The following is a 17503-nucleotide window of genomic DNA, read 5'->3' as shown; positions in this document are numbered from 1 at the left end:
CTGGTTGTTTTTTTAATATTTAGAAAAATCAGGAAAAAAATAATGGACCAAATAAGAAACGGTTCTCATGTGGATATATTTTTTCAAAATAATATTTATTACACAGGCAATTACAACCAAAATGTAAACATACAAAACAAAACAGGATATTAACCCAAACCATAACTCAGTCTTATTGAAGTGAGTTCACATTAAAGCCCATACAAAGTTATGATTTAGTCAGTTTTCTATGTTCACCAACCACAAATGTTAGAAAACGAGAACTTATTGCTTGCAAGTCAGAATGACTCGATTAAATTAACTCATTTAAATTTATCACACCTTTAAAAAATGTTAGCTTGCAATATCTATATTGCCATTCGTGCATTTTAATAAACAATCCCAATTCTTAACATTTAAAAAATACACAGACAAGAGAATTTAAAGCTGCCAATTTTCAAGCTTATTTCAAAAGTATCCCATTGTACATGAAAACTATTCTGTTTCAATCAACATTTTGGAAGCTGACATCGCAAATTCTCATGACCAAATATGGCCACTTCACAATGACTACAATGATCTTTTGACTACTAGTGTTATTCATTAAATTCATTAAATTTTGAGTCAGCTAAAGCCCATCAAACTATATAATGTAAATTAAATCATAGATTATTAATCTCCGTCTCAGAGACATTCTACAAATGAACCATTTCAGATAAGCTGAAATAGTGAAACCGTTTTATGTTTTCACAAAATGAAAAGCTTCACTTCGCTACCCTGGACATCTTAAGGCTTTAAAGAGAATAAATGACAAATGAGAAATTTGATTTAGTTTAGAGGGGGGAAAACAATCTAAGCTGTGGCCTTTTAGAGCAGCAAAGTCAAAAGTCAGCCAGCGCCTGCAAGACTGTTTGTAGACAAATACCAGACAAGTAAATAGTATCAGAGAGAAAAACAAAAAGGTTTGTTTTGGTGAGTCTTTGTGTCAGAAGGTGAAAACCTTTCAACTCGTGAGGTTTTCCGGATATCGATCAACATGTAGAGATCAATTCAGATCGACGGATATAATATTGGGACAGACGGTAAAACGTTGAAGACTGTACAGCATAAAGCTGGTCTGCTGATAGTGGAAATGGTGCAGCGCAGCGAAAAACAATGGGAGGAGAGATGATGACCTCTAATATCTTTTACACAAAGCTCCTCTTTGCTCACGCTGAATCAATTTTGTGAAGCAGCCACAAAACATCCACTTTATATTATAAAAATATTTAATAGTGTGAACTGTGCCTCATATATTAAATGACAGTGTGGAGAACAGAGTAGTTGACGTGTCTATTAAAGCAAAGAGTCATTAAAATGGGATAAAATGTGTAATTTACAAACAAAGACGACTTTCGAGCTCTGAAGAAATATTGTCTGACATTCTCCATTGCATACCTTTTAAACAACATTTTCCTATTTACAGCAGGTTAGATGGAAATATTACAAAACTCATTTTACGTGTGATCTTAAATATGGACCACTTTATCTCAGTATAAGCAACAAATATCAAAGAGCTACGAGTTGACTACAGTTAGATAAATAAAATAAAAATCACCACACCGTTCAGGCGGTGCAGCTGTAATGTCTGGTAATGCACCTAGTGTAAAAATAAAAAAGTAAAAAAACGATGTTCGTCTTAAATAAGCTACAGCGCCACAGCTGCCATTTAATTCTGCCACAAATTGCTTCAAAGCTTTTCTTAGATTTTAGTGCAAATTTCTTCTTCAACTTACACATAATTAAAATTTTAAGGCCATGATCTATTAAAAACAACTTTAAATTTAGAGTAAAAAAAAAAAAAAAATATATATATATATATATATATGGATTGAAGAGGTTGAAAACTACTGGCTTCCATCAGTAGCTGCCCTGATACTTCTGCCATTTAGAACAAAAATACATTTAAATACACACTTTAAAAAAAATATGCAAAAAGAAAAGAGACAACATAAAAACAGACACAGTCACCTTACTTTACACTATTCTGAATATTTAAAAACAATAAAGCTGACGAAAAGAGTACAGACCCGTTCAGAAGTGACCAATAAACACGTTTCAACTCCAAGACAGTGAACCGTCATCACAGAGGAATCTAACTGGTCGTTAAACGCTTTTTTTTTGTTTCTCCAGTCAATTTGAGCAGGAGCATCTGCCAACCTGATGAGATCACAACACAAAAACACTAAACATAAAACAGCTAGGACAGAACCTCGTGACGAGCAGAGGATAAGTACACTTCATGCACGTTTGGCTGTTTTATGCTACAAACAGGCAAAAATGCTCTTAATATTTTCCACATGTCCAAACCTGGAGTCAGTTAAACACACCTGTGAAAGAATGTTTAGAAAGTCGAATGAATGAGAGATAATGTAACAAGAAGGCCTGTTATCAGAAAATCAGGCGAAACATTAGGATGAAGTTCTCTTTTTTTTTTGTTGGCCTCTAAATTTGTGTTTCTGCGTTAGTTTTTTCTCTCACTGCAGATTTCGCTAATCGTTTCATACTAGCTGAACATCGCCAGAATTTTTACTCTGTCATCTCAGTTTTTGCTCCTTCGAGTTCATATTTTCAGTCAACTTCTGTAGTTTTGATTGGAAACAACATTCAACTTGGGCTCGACATTGAAGTGTTTTACAGAATGCTAACTGAAATATACTGATAAAATCCAGTGACATGTGGAGAAATTTTATCATTGGAAGCGTGTACCTCCTCTTTAAGCGTATCCATGGAGACAAAGACCAAGCAGATCTCTTTTCAAAGCCTTTTTAAACAGAGATTTAAACTCGTAAAAGTTGGAATATCTTCCAGCATCTATATTCTGGCATTCAGATTAAAGTGATTACAGCTGTAAAAGTTTGTTAATCTTTCAAAAATGTTAAGCTTAAATAAAAAAACAAAACAAATGCATTTGTGACCATCTCTGCAGGAGGAGGCACAACTTAGCAGCAGGGGGCATAATCTATACACACTAGAGATGAACCGATCCGATATTAATATTTGTATTGATCCGATATGGAAAAGAAATCAATGAAAATGTGTCCAATTCATAAGGGTAGATCTATCCAGTCTAATTCTACGCTTTGTGCTTTATTTCACACTATATTTAGCATTCCTAATTGCACTTTCTGAAAAAAGTTGTTTTTACATGTTTGACCAAGATTATGAAGCTATTGGTGTATTTATGTGTGCTGTGCTGGTACAGTTATTTAATACATTTGTAATTCAGTAGATTCATGTCTGTGGTTTTTTTTTTTTTTTTAAAAGAAAAGTTTTAAGTCAATTCAGCTGTTTTTCTGTATCAGATCGGCATCATTTCTGTATCTGAAGTGAAAAACGTGGATCTGTGCATGCCTAATTATCACAACCCAGTTTATTAGCACAGAGTCGCAATGAATCCTTTTACAGCCTGGTTAGATAAAAAGCTTCTAGAAAGTTGCGTTTTGGAGTTTGTAGTAATTAATGTTTGTTGATGCTTTAATTAACCAAATATATTAGAAATTCTTTTTGTGCATTGCAAGAAGACTTTGGACTGAATCTGTTCCTCAGATGCATTAGTGAAGGAAATTTGCAGGATCCAGCTCCAGTGTTACGGAACATTGTACAAGTAGAGTGCAAGCGAACAAGTGCTTTGATGATTTTTAGGTTAGTTTGGTGCATCAGGAAGCGACCCGAAGGCAAATGACTGCTGAAATGTAGGCCACAGTGTGTTGTCTGTCTGTGCGTCTGGGGGAGGGGGCGCTAATGCAGAGCTCATTACTTTCAGCCCATCTGCCTCGCCGCGCCACACACCCTCCTCTCCCCCGCACTTCCTGGTCTTCCTCTGAGTCTATCGGCTCACAGCTGAGCAGCTCTGTCCTCCTCCTGGAGACTGGAGAGCAGCTTCATGCAGACGCTGGTGTCCCCACTCTGCAGCGCCTGGAGGAACAGCTCCGTGTGCTTCTTCAGCCGGTCCAGCTCGCTCTGCGTGCTTTGGTTCTGCCGGAGCAGCTCCTTGGTGCGGAGCGTGATGTCCAGCAGGCCCGACTTGCTCAGGATGTTGTACGTGTTGCAGAAGCGCTTCCTCTTGGTGTCCGGGTTGCCGTCGCTTGCGTTGCACTCCATAGAGGAGATGCTGTCCAGCGTGAGCGCCTGGTTCTCGGAGTGACCGAAGGCCAGGGCGTCGGCCGCCAGCGAAGGCCTCTCTGTGGCGGGCTTGGCGCCGCTGCTGGCTTCTGCTGCGGGGAGGGAGAGTCTGTTCTGGAGCAGCGGGGACATGGTTCTGGGAGTACCAGGAAGACTGGGGGAAGCCGCTCCGGAGTTGCTGGTGCTGCTACACAGAGATCTCTGCGTCTTCTCTCTCGAACATTGTTCCCAAAGGTTGGAGGTCAACAAGCTACATTTCTCTGACCCCGATGTAGAAGAGGTGGTGGAGGAGGAGGAAGAAGAAGAAGAAGAAGCGGTTCCTCTTCCTGAGGAAGCAGAGCTGTCCCCAGGATGAGGGGCGATCTTAGGGTAGGATTTTAAGATGGGAAGATACTTTTTGGAGCGTCTGTGCTTGGAGGTGGTCTTCTTGGAGGATGGCGAGGCTTGACGGGAGACCACCGGCTGCAGAAAGACCACCTGCGGCTGCGGCACCACGGGCTGCACCACTTCCACAGCGGGCCTGAAGCCCCACGGCTTCAGAGAGGGCGGGTTCTCCACAGGCTGCAGAGGAAGGAGGGCGACAGGTTTACACATAGAACCGCTTCTACTCTTCATTTCATTTCCAAATCTTTAAATGCTAAATTAAACCAGGTGATCTTTGGGGACAAATAACTTGTTTACATTAGTTTTATGGAAATGTCCTAAAGAGACAACAATAAACTCAACAGGTTTCTGACTCCTGGTGTTCCTCTGAACAGCTCAAACATTTTCATCACGTTCATTTCAGCAAACTGGAATCAAATCAGTAACATTTTAAAAATACATTTTCCATGTGCAACGTCGATATCTCAGTATTTTCTACTGCATCAAAATCCATCTCAGAAAAGTTGAACAGTATATCAAACAGTCGTCCCAGTGTTATTATAACTGATATTGCATTTGCAAAGGACTACTTGGATGTAATATTTAGTCGGCTCTTATGTTGAAACTCGGAGTGCTGAGAATTCAGCACTCCGAGTTTCCTGCTAAACTATAATAAAAGGTTTTTTATTTTAATACATTTTATCTTAGAGAGCACTCAAAGACCAATATAAAACATAAACATAAGAGTTTATCTGATCAAATTATCAAAGTTGGGACTTGCAGAAAAAGCAGAAAAGTATTAACATAAAAGTTTAAGAAGATTATTTGGATCAATTGTGATTTATTACTGAAATAACTGTCAACTGATTTAGTAATTGATTAACTGGATTATATAGTCAATAAAGGCCATAAGAACATCATACTTAGAGTAGTAATTAAGCCAAACATACATACATACATACATATATATATATATATATATATTTTTTTTTTTTTTTTGGGTGGCATCATTTTAACTTTGTGGTTAAAATTCAGGGGGAGAAAAAATCTCCTTTTGCTATTCAGCTAATCCAATAAATACTCAACAGATCAGCCCTACACTGTATTGATGTTCAAATTAAGCAGAGATTGAGATTAAGTCTAATAAGTGGTTAAATAAAAATAAAAAACTCAGCAGATAGAATTGATAGAACATTAATCAGAAGTTGCACATTTCAGAGCGGAGGTTTCATCCTGTTACCTGCTTGAGCACAACGTTGTTCATTATGATCATAGGCGAGAGTCCGGAGTAGGAACCTCCAACCACAGCCAGCTGGGAGGGCTTTGGACCTGAACCGGCACCCGTCGCCCCTTTCTGCCCTCTGGGCTGAGGAGAATCCTCAGAGTCTGTGGTGTCCATGGTGCTCTGGTGTTCTGAGCTGGCGTCTGTAGGGCACACAGAAAATTTAGCTGCGGTTCCACCGGGACGTCTGGAGTTTTCCTCAGAACGCTCTACGGGTCGGGGAGAGAACCTGAGAATCCAGAGTCTCTTTCCGAGTCCACCTGGGAGCCTCCGCACTTCATGATGCAAGGTCGGAGACTCTCTGCCTTCCTCTTGGTGCTCATCATCCTCGTCCTTCTTCGCTGTCCTCTCGTCCACAAGCTCCCACAAAACTAGTTCGGCATATCAAATGCGAAAGCTGCAGACAAAACAACACTAAGTTGACCCACTTTTCAAACAGGTGGCGTATGACGCTGTGGTAAGTAGCTAAAAACACAAGCAGCAACATTGAAAAGTTGCATGTAAATATTGGTGATTACAACTAAGCAACAAACTAAAAACACTACAAATACTTTCTTCCATGTTTAGTTGTGATCGCGTTACGTTATCATCTCCATTTTACAGTGGACTGCTAAGGTAGCAGTGCTACATCTGTCTAGATGCTAGATGATAAGCTGTCCAAGAAATTATTGCAATAAACAATAATATTGTTATTTTGAGATCATTTTCAAGAGACATATTGAATTGGAACTAGAATTCAATAAGCTGCTAAAAAGTATCTTGCAAACTATTACAGATGCTATTCTTTAGCAGTATGTCTCTCCCTGTATCTCACATTTTTATCCCTTTTCTTAGCAAACCAGCTGAAGCAAGGTCAGGTTTGACGGATCAGAGTAGCACTTTTCAAGTCTTGCCACAGATTCAGGTCTAGACTTAGTCTGGGCGACTCTTACACATGAACATGCTTTGACTAAACCCATTTCTAGCTGGATTTTCACGCTGCTGGAAATCCAGCTTGCAGTTATATCTTGCAGTTATAACTGCAAGATATAACTTCTACATCTCTACAGAGTGATGTTGTCAATATCACGGTCCAGCCTGGGAATGTGTCATTTTTCCAACCACTTTTAGGGTTGGAAAAATGCCAGAAGGTTTCAGGTTTGTGGGATGCACAAATAGTTGTTGTTGTCTCAGATTGTTTCTACCTGAGCTCAGAATCTCTGCAGCTCCCCCAAATCTGCCGCAAGGCTTCTAGCTGCTACTCGGCTTCTGGATTTTATTTAGAGGTATCAGAGTGAAGAGGTGTTTTTTTTTTCTAAATATTTTTTAACATAATGTAGCCACATTTTCTTTAAGGATTTTGGTATTGATCCATCAAATAAAACCCAGAAATGTGGCGTTGTAACGTGACACAATATGGAAAAAGTTCAAAGGGAATGAATACCCAAGCAAGGCACATGTTGGAAGAATTTAACCATTATTTAATTTATAAACATTTTCTGGATAATCCGACATTGACGTATACAACTGGATACAAGTTTGACGCTCGTCCTCAGTCTTCACTAATCCTGACGGTAGTGTAAACGTTGGCAGAAAACCAAACTTCACACACGTAAATTACCAAGCAGTGTGAAACTCCATGTTTGTGACTTAACAAGGACAAACAAATTAGCATTTAATAAAGCGGAAAAAGTCGACAGCATTATTTTTTCGCCGAACTGTAGTGAGATACTTAAAGCTTACGGTGCAGAGGCTAAGACATGCTAATGAGGGACGACTCCCATGAAGTGTGAGTCGTCTAAAATGCTGGAAAAACAACAATACGGACATTACAGAGAAAACAAAACAACACACGTACTTTTAGTTGAGATGTTCTTCCAAAGAGGCGGTATGAAAAACACAAAATAAGGAACCTTTATTCGGGTTGAAGTAACGGCTGACCCTTTTAGTCTTCCTCAGTACGGTGGTTAACTGCAACCGCCCAGCTTCAGTCTGGACGGGGCTGTTCCACGGTGCTGTACACGGGACCCAGCGCTCCTCCCCCGTCCTCTAGCTCACATGCGGAGCACGGTGGCGACAGTCGACGGCAGACGCTCTCTAACTGTCCTGTTTGCTTCAAAACAAAAAATGTGTTAATAATAGTAAATTGTTTCCACTTCTATAATCCACCTTTTTTGTTATTTAAACCCAAAACGGGATGAAATAATATATTTAGTTCAGCTGTGGCTCCATATTTGGTGCTTGAGGGCGTGGCCACGTCAGCAGCACCCGGTACGTCACATTGTTTTAGCTGCCACCCCTTCCCATGTGACCACAGTCCGGGTCTCTGATTGGCTGGAGCCGCCAGCAGCTGAAAAACGTGACTACAGCCAAATGTGTGGCAAGTTGAGGACTACGCGTTTGTCTTGCCATTGGGATTAGAACTGTACACTGAGCTGCCAACGTAGAGCAGCACAGTGACGTGAGAGCGTCTGGTGTATTAAAAGTTTGGCCTGGCGGTAACCCAAGCAGAGCTGCTAGTTATCTCTGCTGCAGCGTGTCTCGTCGAGTAAACAAAGCTCTGTTTTACTTTGCCCATAAAAACAAGGAGGCAACACGTGCGCGCATTCTGCTCCTATCTTAATCTTTATGCACATCTTTACGCTGAGGAAAATTATGAATCCGTACTTAGGGAGAGCAAATCTGAACGGCTTCTGGAAAGAAAAGGTCTTTCATATTCAAAATCTCTTTTAAGTTTAAACTAATGCCACATTTGAAAACAGAAAATCAAACAATGGCTTGACTTTGACAAAAAAAAATTATACCAAGTTCACTCTGTTGTGCTGCTAATTGAGACACATAAACCTAACCACATCTGTATCATTTCACGTTTGTGCTAGTGACAGAATGCTTTTTAAACGGTATGGGAAGAGCCAACCAAGTTCTTCACAAATGTATCCTTGGTCATGCTACAACTGCTCAGTTTAAATGTGACTTTTCTGTGAAGGTCTCAAAAGTTTTGTTAGACAACCTAAGTGAGCAAAACACATCAAGATAAAGCAACAAATCAGCCAGGACAAAACAATATCCTAAGCTTTGAACATAGAGACAGTCAAAGTCAAAACCTAAATCCAACTTGGAATATGTGGAAAGACAATGAGGTCATTAAGGTGATCTGATTAAATTTGAGCTTGTCTGCATGTAAAAATTGCAGTGCTGAACTGGTAAGAATTTGAAAACTATGAATCCTTTCGTGTGTTTTCAGTTATGCCCACCTTCTGTTAGCGTATCACATGAAATCACAAGCATACATTAAAGTTTGGTGTTGTTACATGAGGTGCAACATGTGAAAAAGCTTAAGGGTTGTCTAAATGCCCTGAATGTCTCAGAGTGTTTACTGACACTCAGATAAAGACCATAGGGAATCACTGTTGTTTACACATATTTTTATTCACTGAACTCATTATTTAATTAAACAAAACCTTAAAAAAAATACACATATGCCTTGCCGATTGTACATTATTCGTTGTCTATATATATATAAAAGTTTAAATAAACGTCTTCTGTGTTCTGTAGTTTAGGTCCATTGTCCAAACTTCACATGAGAATATCTAGGTGTGAAAGACTAAGTTGACTTTGGTCCAAAACAAGTAGCAGCCAGGATCTAAGGCTGATCCTTTTTCTTTGATAAATAATGAAGAGAAGCTTGCAGAAGAAGAACTGGCCTCTGGGGGGATGAATGCAGGAAGTTATCTATGTACAGGGGATGGAAATATTGATCCCAAATGACGTTTCCGTCGATGAAGATGTACCGTCTAGTGAGAGAACCGGCACCTGGAAAGACAAAATACAAGGAAATCAATTCAAACCGCTGTGAACTGCATGACAGCATCTGTTGTTCCCTTATTCCAACTGAATTTCAGATTCTTACTCGCTTAGAAAACACCTGGTGTTCATTTGCTTTGGTTTTGTTTGATGCATTGAAATGCTTGAAATGAATCTAGGAAGCAACTAAAAGTTGAGATGGGACTCTGGCCAAAATGGGAGACAGATGGAGCCAGTGGCGGTTCTTTCATAATTAGGACCCAGAGTGAATATTTCCTTCCTCCGCCCCTCAAGTTTTAGGGGTTGGAAAACATCCAATGTATTCCTGCACAGAGCATGTCAAATATTCTCTGTTTTCCCAGCAGCCTCCTGTTGAGTTATGTTTAGTTAAAAGCGACAGAAAACGTGTTCAAGGTGTAACAGATACGTTTTTATATAGTGCCCGTGCATTGTTATTTTGCAGAGAAGAACGGGCAGAAATGGGATTCTCTAGATATGCAACAGGCTGCTCAGAGTGGGGTACGAATCTGAATCCAGGCCACACTTTTCAGATTCACAGAAAACATCAAAACCCTTCTGCTTCGCTGTTGACAAATCCCTTGTGTTCATCTATCACACAGAGTTTTGCACTGAAGTTTGGAGTTGTCGTGACAACGTGCAAAAAGGTTAAAAAGTCGGTGAATATGTTTGGAAGGGACTTTTTGTTGACGTTTTGGAGAGTCGATAAGGAGATAATGGATCTAAATCACATTTAAATGTAGTGAAATGATCTCTCTGGCACGTGTGAATCATGAACTAACGCATCTGTATGTTTCCAGGGAAACCAAACATACTGTTGAATTCAGCGGTACCCTCCCAGTGACCCGAAGTCCCAAAATAACCAGATTCCAGGTGAAGTGGTTTGGAAAATGCACGCGTTCCTACTGCTGCATTCTCCTTTTGTGAAGCAGAGGCGCTGGCGACGCCCTGCAGGCAGTGCTGCAAGCTGTTGACCTAAATTCCTCAAACTCTCTCTCTCTCTCTCTCTCTCTCTCTCTCTCGCTTCCCCAAAAAGAAAATGGCTGGTAGTGACACCACAGATGCAGATATTACTTAGCACTGGAAGAGACCATTAAATACCTAGAAACATTCTCCTATTTAATCGAGATAAAGAACTTAATACAACATGAAGTTGGGTAAAGTAAAAGTAGCATGGATGTATACTTTGTTGTCCCCAAGGGAACATTTAACTTGGACATCATACGCTAAATAAAGCCGTTAAAACACACCAGTAAAATCAAAAACACATTTTGCTCAATAAGATATCGCACATTCTCGCAAACATCGCAGCGAGTAAACAAACCAAGAAATCAGACCAGAGCATCGGCAGCATGACAAAACACCACGTGCCTCCTTTATTTAAAATCTGACTGATGTAGGGACCAACTAAGTTTGAAATCTTCACGGCTTCCAAAACGTTTGCCAGATGGTTCACAGTTCGCGTTGTGAGTTGAGGATGTGAGCGTCTGTAACATACAGTATTGTTAAAAGCATGACTGGTATATAAGTTTTAGCTATTAGATTCTGTGTGTTATTGACTTGTTTTCTTTATAAAGTAGATCCTATTGAGTTTATGGCTGAAAATACTTCCTCTGTTCTGCTCTCGACACATTCTGTTTCGACGGACTTGACGAAAATCTGCAGTGACCTGCAGTGACTGCAAGTGGGGCAGCACTGCTCTGTCTCAGTGGTTCTGATGAAATGCACAAAGAGGAGGGAAGTCATCTTCTTAAAAATGCTAGAACTATCTCCAATTTCTGCAGTCAGTAGATGGTTGAAATGTGGATATTACCATGGTGTCAGACCTGGAAATGGAATGGTCTGGTGAAAATACACGGACTGCACCTTAAAGTCAAGTTGCCAGAAAAACTAACTTATTTCATAGAATGGTCAAATATCCATCCTGGTATTTGACCACATATTGACGCCATTCTGTCAAGCTTATTGATGGCAACATGTGGTTTCCAAATATTAGTGGGAGTCTACTCATATGTTCGACCATCATTTATACCTAATGTACCACACCTAGTCTAATTTAGTAGCTGCTGGTCTTGTGGAGTTATTCAGTTTCTCTTCCTGAGAATCTTCCTAAATGGAAATAATTACTTTACAGAACCACCTAGAAGTTTGTTTGATTGCTTAACAAAAAGGAGATTGTTAAAAAGTCAAGTTTCTCCTTTAAGACTCTATAGTCACCCTGGAGTATCTCGGGATCTGCTCCAAACAATGTTTCCGGTGACAGAAATGAACTGATTTCTTTTTCCTAATTTAAACCTGTAGAATGTTTATCCTTGGTTTAACCTGTCAACGTTTCTGCGACCTTCCGGAAATGGCTTTGGATTAAAGATCCTCTAAAGTGATGAGCAACAAGGCAGACAGTACTATGTGTACTTTGTTCAAGATGTCAAGAAAAAAAACGATGACAGATGCCCAGCACAGACCGTGAAAAAGGAGTTAGATCAGTCTTACTTTTCACATCTTCTCCTTCTGTGCTTCCTCCTTCGAGGTCTGTCCCTCAGAGAGTCCTCGTTGCTGTGGAGGAGGAACAAAATCACCACAAAGTCAAAGATAAGTTCCAATCCCAAAAGAGAAAACCTTTCACTTACTGACCTTGTATTATTTCGAAACTCTTTCAGCCTAAAAGGGAGAACAACTTTAATATTCCAAGTTTATAGCAGCTAAACCGAACCAGGTGTGTCTGACATTAGTCTACCTCACTCCACACTCCTGATGCTCCACAAACGTGAGGTTGACGACCTGACTCGACCGACTCACCTGCAGACAGGAGGGAGGGTGGGGAAGTGAACGTTTCATGCAATCACCTGCGTCTGAACGCGCCCGTGATGGCTCCTCACCTCCAAGGTTATGTTGCGTTCAACGACGGGATAGCACTCCCGAGTCTCATCAATGCAGCAGCCAGAGCAGCGGAACAGCGAGACGCAATGAGGTATGTAGAAATCCTCCACGTCGCCGGGGAACTCCGTCTCCACGTTCACATGCTGCTCAATCGGTCGACAAAAGCTCTTGTTTAGCACCTCCGTGAATCCCATTGCTTCATAAAAAAAAGAAAATAAATAAACAAATAAAAAAAAAGTTAGGAGACACTTTGGATCAAATATAGAACAGAACAGACATACTTCAGACAAATTAAAATGGTAGATCTCTTACAGAAGGCATAAAATATATGCAGTACAAGCAAAAAACTATAAACGCTGGGTAGTAAATAATGGTAAGAAAAATACGCAGTTATATCAACAAGAATCAATTAGTGTGTCATTCCTACCCGCTGGCCTTTCCTTCCCTGGAAGATTGAGCATCTAAATAGAAACAAACAAATAAAGAAATAAACAAAAATAGATCATTTTGCAGAGCAATACGCATGTGTGGTCGCTTTTTATTTCTGCGACGATTAGGCCACAAGTACAAAGCAAATGTGCAGCAAATGGAGTTTGAGGAATTGCGTCTGGCAGTCGCACAGCTCCCTCTAGTGGTGGTGGTGGAGCATTTGATTTTTAATTTTGTTTTTTTTTTTTGGGGGGGGGGGGATACTAAATGTTGTTGCGTCCAGTAGGGCCCAAAATTATTCACACCCCGCAGCAGATTCGGATTTGAAGTCATTTAAAAAAAATTTTTAAAAAATCAAGCAGTAAGTTTGTTTTTGCGAGAGAATCAAACAAGACCGCTCTTTCAAAACTAACACCATTCTGTAAAAAGAGCATTGATTGTGAATACATATTGGTTAAATCCAGAAGAAATCACATTAAAGAAAAAGAATTATTACATTATTTTTCTGTGGTTCTAAACTCTTCCATGTTATGCATCTGTTTTTATTTACAATATACATATCAAATTGTCATTCTTTACTCCAAACCGTTACAATAAAGTCCAGTGAAAGAAACATGTTTGCTATTTTAAAAGATTACTTCAAACCTAACTCTACCAGAAATTGCTATAAAATTGGAATAAGATGTGATTAAGTGTTCATTCAGGGACATCAGGTAAACTGAGCTCTCTGATAATTAAAGGTACTTGGATTTTTCTGTTTGCTTAACCAGAGCATGTCTTAGAATCAAATCATAATTTCTTCCTGTAATTGCTGCTCTCAGTTAATTCTTGTGAGTAGTTGCAATGTGTTCCTGACTATTTAGGAAGTCGTGCTTAAGTCTGATGCAAGAGAACCTGAACCAGCTGCGTGTAACAGCTGCGTTCATGATAATAGTAAAAACCAGACGTCATTGCAAAAATAAAAAATACTATCACGCATCAAAGTAGGAAACCCTGAACACCATTTTGGAAACTCAGTGTCACTGTGGAGATTTAATATTTTATTCAGTAGGAAAACAGGTTAAAATAATAATAACACCTTCTGTTCTATTAGCAGAAGCACAAAGTTTGTGGAGCATTACTGGGACTCTAAATGGAAATCTTTTGATCAAATGAGACTTAAGATGAAGCTTTTTTTTTTTGGCAACGAACACGCCCACTGGGTTCGCCATGAAATATAAGATAAATACTGTAAAGCCCGGTAGCTAATCTGTGATGCTGTGGGCTTTCTCTTCTAAGACTGCGGTTCTCAGAGGCGTTATGCTCTGGATTCTCTTCGTTGTTTTCCAGATGCCTGCTGTAAAAAGGAATAAGTAATATGTGTTCTGACTAAGTCGAGTCTCATTTCTATTTAAGGTTCTAGAGAAGAAGAAGAAAATAACGAATCTTTAGGAAAAAAGGGAACAAATTAATTATCTGGAAATAAATGTAAAATGCAGCATAATTACGGAACTAAACAAACGAGAGAACAAGAAAAATGTCTATTACTCCTCTGATATAATGCAGAGAAAACACAAAAACTGGTAAAATTAGCTATTTTAACTACCTTATTATTAAATAAAACATTAGTCAATTTGTTTTTGGCCAAAGTTATTGAGAGCCACTATGAAGGGCCTTAAGGGCCACTTGCAACTCCAGAGGTCAGACTTTTGCATGTGCTCAAAAGTACAGTTTGTGACTGTAATCTCATGAAAACTGTAAATATCTGAGAAAATGTGTGAAATCAGGTAGAATAAATAATCCTGCACAAACTCGTTCTGCTGCTTCATGCAACCCGGAGAGCCTGAAAAGGTCTACTTGACTGTGGAAAACCCCCCCCAAAAAAAAACAAAGTCGGAATGCACAAAAAACAGAAACATGGAGGAAAGAGTGAGCTTTTATGAATAAAATAAAGAAAGAAAAATCCTCTTACTTGGACTGGAGTCAGCAGCAGAGGAACCAGCAGGAGATACATGGCGCCACTGAAGAGGACGAGTCGACCCTGTCCTGTCTGCCAGGCAGTCAGGAAGAAATGAAAAACGTAAAACTAACGGGGCGTGGAGCGGCTGGGAAATGGAGCCGCCGCAGTTGCAAGAGGGTTTATATGGATAGCCAGTGATTAAGCGGAAACCACCGTCAGAATTCCTGAGGAAATTGAGCAAATGACTCCTTTTCAGACAAAATTGCATCGACTTCCGTCGACTTACTCATGGGCGATGAAACCTACATCTACCGAGAGTGTGCGACTCAAACACAGCTCTAGAAAGCTTGGATAAAAGTGAGCCAATCAACCATCGGTCATGGTCTGCTGGTTGTGCTGAAAATGTGTCTTTACACAGATTTGTTTTCTTCTCCCAAAGTTTGTCAGGTGTTTTGTTTTGGGAGATTTCTAATGCTGACATTACAGACCAGTTAAAAACCTTAGAATGTTACTGAAAAGTCAACATAATCCAGGAACGTGAACACTAAGAGAAACACAGTGCATAGATTATTTATTAGCAGATGGCTGTTTGTAAGTCTTCATGATGAATTTCCACCTACAGCTAATGTAAGCGGAAATTTTACATGTAGACATGAGATTTAAAATGACAATATTACATCTGACTATTAAAAAATATATATTTGCTTTTAGAATGCAAAAGTATGTTTCACACATGCTCAAAAGATTATTCTTGAACCTTTTAATAGGACAAACATGGCTTGCAATTTATTGAATTACGAATATTCTGGGTCAGCTGAATTTTATTTAAGGGTATTGGAGTAAAAGGCGACTGAATGGAAATCTAGATTATTCTTTTCAGGCTTTTATTGTTCTGTTTTTAATTTGGGCTTTTTCTCAGTAAACATCACTCATATTTGAGGTTTGCAACATGACAAAATGTGCAAATGGTTAGGTTACTCGTTTGTTTCATTCGCCACTCAGATACCAAATCATTTCTTTTTTTATATTTGATTGAAACTTAGGAAGGCAGAGGAATAAACTTATTTACCGTAATCCTCCCCACTTTCTTTTATATGCCCCACTTTTTTTTCCCTAAACGTAATTCTTTACCACTAATTTTGCAAAGCACCGCATCGCATCAGGATGTCCGTCATCCTGAGTGACAGACATGTGCAAATGAACTTAACTATGGAGATTGGTTCAGCCTGTTTTATTTCCTTTTCCAGGTTAAGAGTCTGTTGAGACTCGTCCAAGCTGGAAAATGGTCATCATGGCGTGTGTGACTGTCTGATGCGGTGTTGGCGATAAATACTCTCATGTGAAAAAGAAAAGAGGGGAAAAAAGAGCGGCGTTGCTTCTAACGACACGTGAAAATGCCGTGCCTCGTGTGACTGACACAAAATGAATTTAAACCATCAGAGTTCTTCGTTTCGACCTTGTAACCTGATCCTGGCTCTCACGAACATCTGCCTGCACACGGCCGATCAGGCTCCACATCTGTATCTAGTTGTTAGTTAAAGCCTTGTTTTTTTTGTTGTTTTTTTCTGATGTGGGCCAGGTCTTGTGCTGCACGGAAGACCCGAGGTTATCAATAACGGCGTGCGTGACTGTCGAAATTTAGCGCACGGTTTGCGTGAGTGTACAAAATTGTTCCCTCTCTCTGCTTTCACATTTCTACGGACGAGCTCAGATGAGCTTAAGTGCTGCTTACCGGATAATTGGACTGACTTGTTGTTGTTGCAGTCAATCTCTGTAAAGACGAAAACAAAGATGGAAGCAGCGCGCCATCTGACCACAATCACCGTTAACTCTGCTGTTGAGTCAGCTGAGCTCTCATTACACAAAATCTAGGCTTGTAAAAAATTATTGCCACAGACTTGGACACGTTCTTGCCTGTCCTGACTTTTAGAAACAAACAAGCTTAAAGAAAAAAAGAAAAAGAAAAGAAAAGAGTAACCAGGTTCTCAAATCTCGCTTGAACCAAAAGGTTTGGGAGAAGCAATGATTTAAACAAGGAGTCTTTCGAAAACTGTTTCAGGTCCGTCTTGTTTAACTGTTGGGTATTTTTACCAGACGGATGTGATGTTCAAGGCCCGGTGAGTGTCCTGAGAGAGGTACTGCTTGCTCACAGTTTGTGGTCTTGTTGATATTTTCTGACGACTTGGCATTTGAGCGTGGTGCAACCTCACGCAGGGAAGAAGTGGGATTTGATGCCAGACCAGTGGAGCAGTTTCTACTCACAGGGTTTTTTTTTTTTTGTTGTTTTTTTTTCCATGGCAGTCTGCCCTGAAGCTCCCATCTCAGGTTTTGTTACTTGGAAATGACTCTCAGGTGCCATAAAAGAGCCTGTGGGCTGATGGTGTGTGTGGGCAGGGATGACATCATTTCTCTGATTTTACTTTTTATGGGTATGTTTTTGAGTAAAATGAACATTTTTCTTTTATTCTATGAACTACTGACAACACGTCTCTGTAATTCCAAGCAAAGATTTTGCTTTTATCTGCAGGAGATGAGAAATGATCAACATCGTGAAAAAGATGCAGCGCTTTCAGACCTCAAATAATGCAAAGAAAACAAGTTTATATTCATTTAGAAACAACAATATTAATGTTTTAACTCAGGAAGAAATCAAAATTTGGTGGAATAAT

The 17503-nt window shown here is 39.7% G+C and overlaps 2 protein-coding genes across 2 annotated transcripts; both read right to left on the bottom strand.

The window, feature by feature from the left end:
• Positions 1-76: 76 nt before the first annotated feature.
• Positions 77-7968, bottom strand: cipcb (CLOCK-interacting pacemaker b). Its single transcript, XM_044105984.1, has 4 exons — positions 7626-7968; positions 6018-6185; positions 5747-5931; positions 77-4704 (listed from the first exon to the last, which is right to left on the bottom strand). The coding sequence occupies exons 2-4, from the start codon at positions 6112-6114 to the stop codon at positions 3856-3858; spliced, it is 1131 nt and encodes a 376-aa protein (XP_043961919.1). The 5' UTR covers positions 6115-6185; positions 7626-7968; the 3' UTR covers positions 77-3855.
• A 1236-nt stretch (positions 7969-9204) lies between these two features.
• Positions 9205-17095, bottom strand: pgfa (placental growth factor a). The gene is made up of 8 exons (XM_044105983.1): positions 16926-17095; positions 14847-14924; positions 12894-12927; positions 12466-12662; positions 12324-12385; positions 12221-12247; positions 12080-12142; positions 9205-9580 (listed from the first exon to the last, which is right to left on the bottom strand). Exons 2-8 carry the CDS (start codon positions 14886-14888, stop codon positions 9562-9564), a joined length of 444 nt encoding a protein of 147 aa, XP_043961918.1. The 5' UTR covers positions 14889-14924; positions 16926-17095; the 3' UTR covers positions 9205-9561.
• Between the last annotated feature and the right edge of the window lie 408 nt (positions 17096-17503).

This window comes from Gambusia affinis, linkage group LG22 (genome assembly GCF_019740435.1).
Source record: "Gambusia affinis linkage group LG22, SWU_Gaff_1.0, whole genome shotgun sequence".
NCBI classification, from domain to species: domain Eukaryota; kingdom Metazoa; phylum Chordata; class Actinopteri; order Cyprinodontiformes; family Poeciliidae; genus Gambusia; species Gambusia affinis.
The sequence above is the reverse complement of the archived record's forward strand: the minus strand, read 5'-3'. Positions and strand labels throughout refer to the sequence as shown.

Excerpts from the sequence above, each read along its gene's own strand:
- pgfa (XM_044105983.1), bottom strand. The coding sequence starts at position 14,888 with ATGTATCTCCTGCTGGTTCCTCTGCTGCTGACTCCAGTCCAA. Across the intron at positions 12,663-12,893 it reads AGGGAAGGAAAGGCCAGCGG|CAATGGGATTCACGGAGGTG; the intron begins GTAGGAATGACA and ends TTTTTTATGAAG. Across the intron at positions 12,248-12,323 it reads CATCAGGAGTGTGGAGTGAG|GCTGAAAGAGTTTCGAAATA; the intron begins GTAGACTAATGT and ends TCTCCCTTTTAG.
- cipcb (XM_044105984.1), bottom strand. The coding sequence starts at position 6,114 with ATGATGAGCACCAAGAGGAAGGCAGAGAGTCTCCGACCTTGCATCATG. Across the intron at positions 5,932-6,017 it reads AAGAGACTCTGGATTCTCAG|ACGCCAGCTCAGAACACCAG; the intron begins GTTCTCTCCCCG and ends TGTGCCCTACAG. Across the intron at positions 4,705-5,746 it reads ACAACGTTGTGCTCAAGCAG|CCTGTGGAGAACCCGCCCTC; the intron begins GTAACAGGATGA and ends CTTCCTCTGCAG.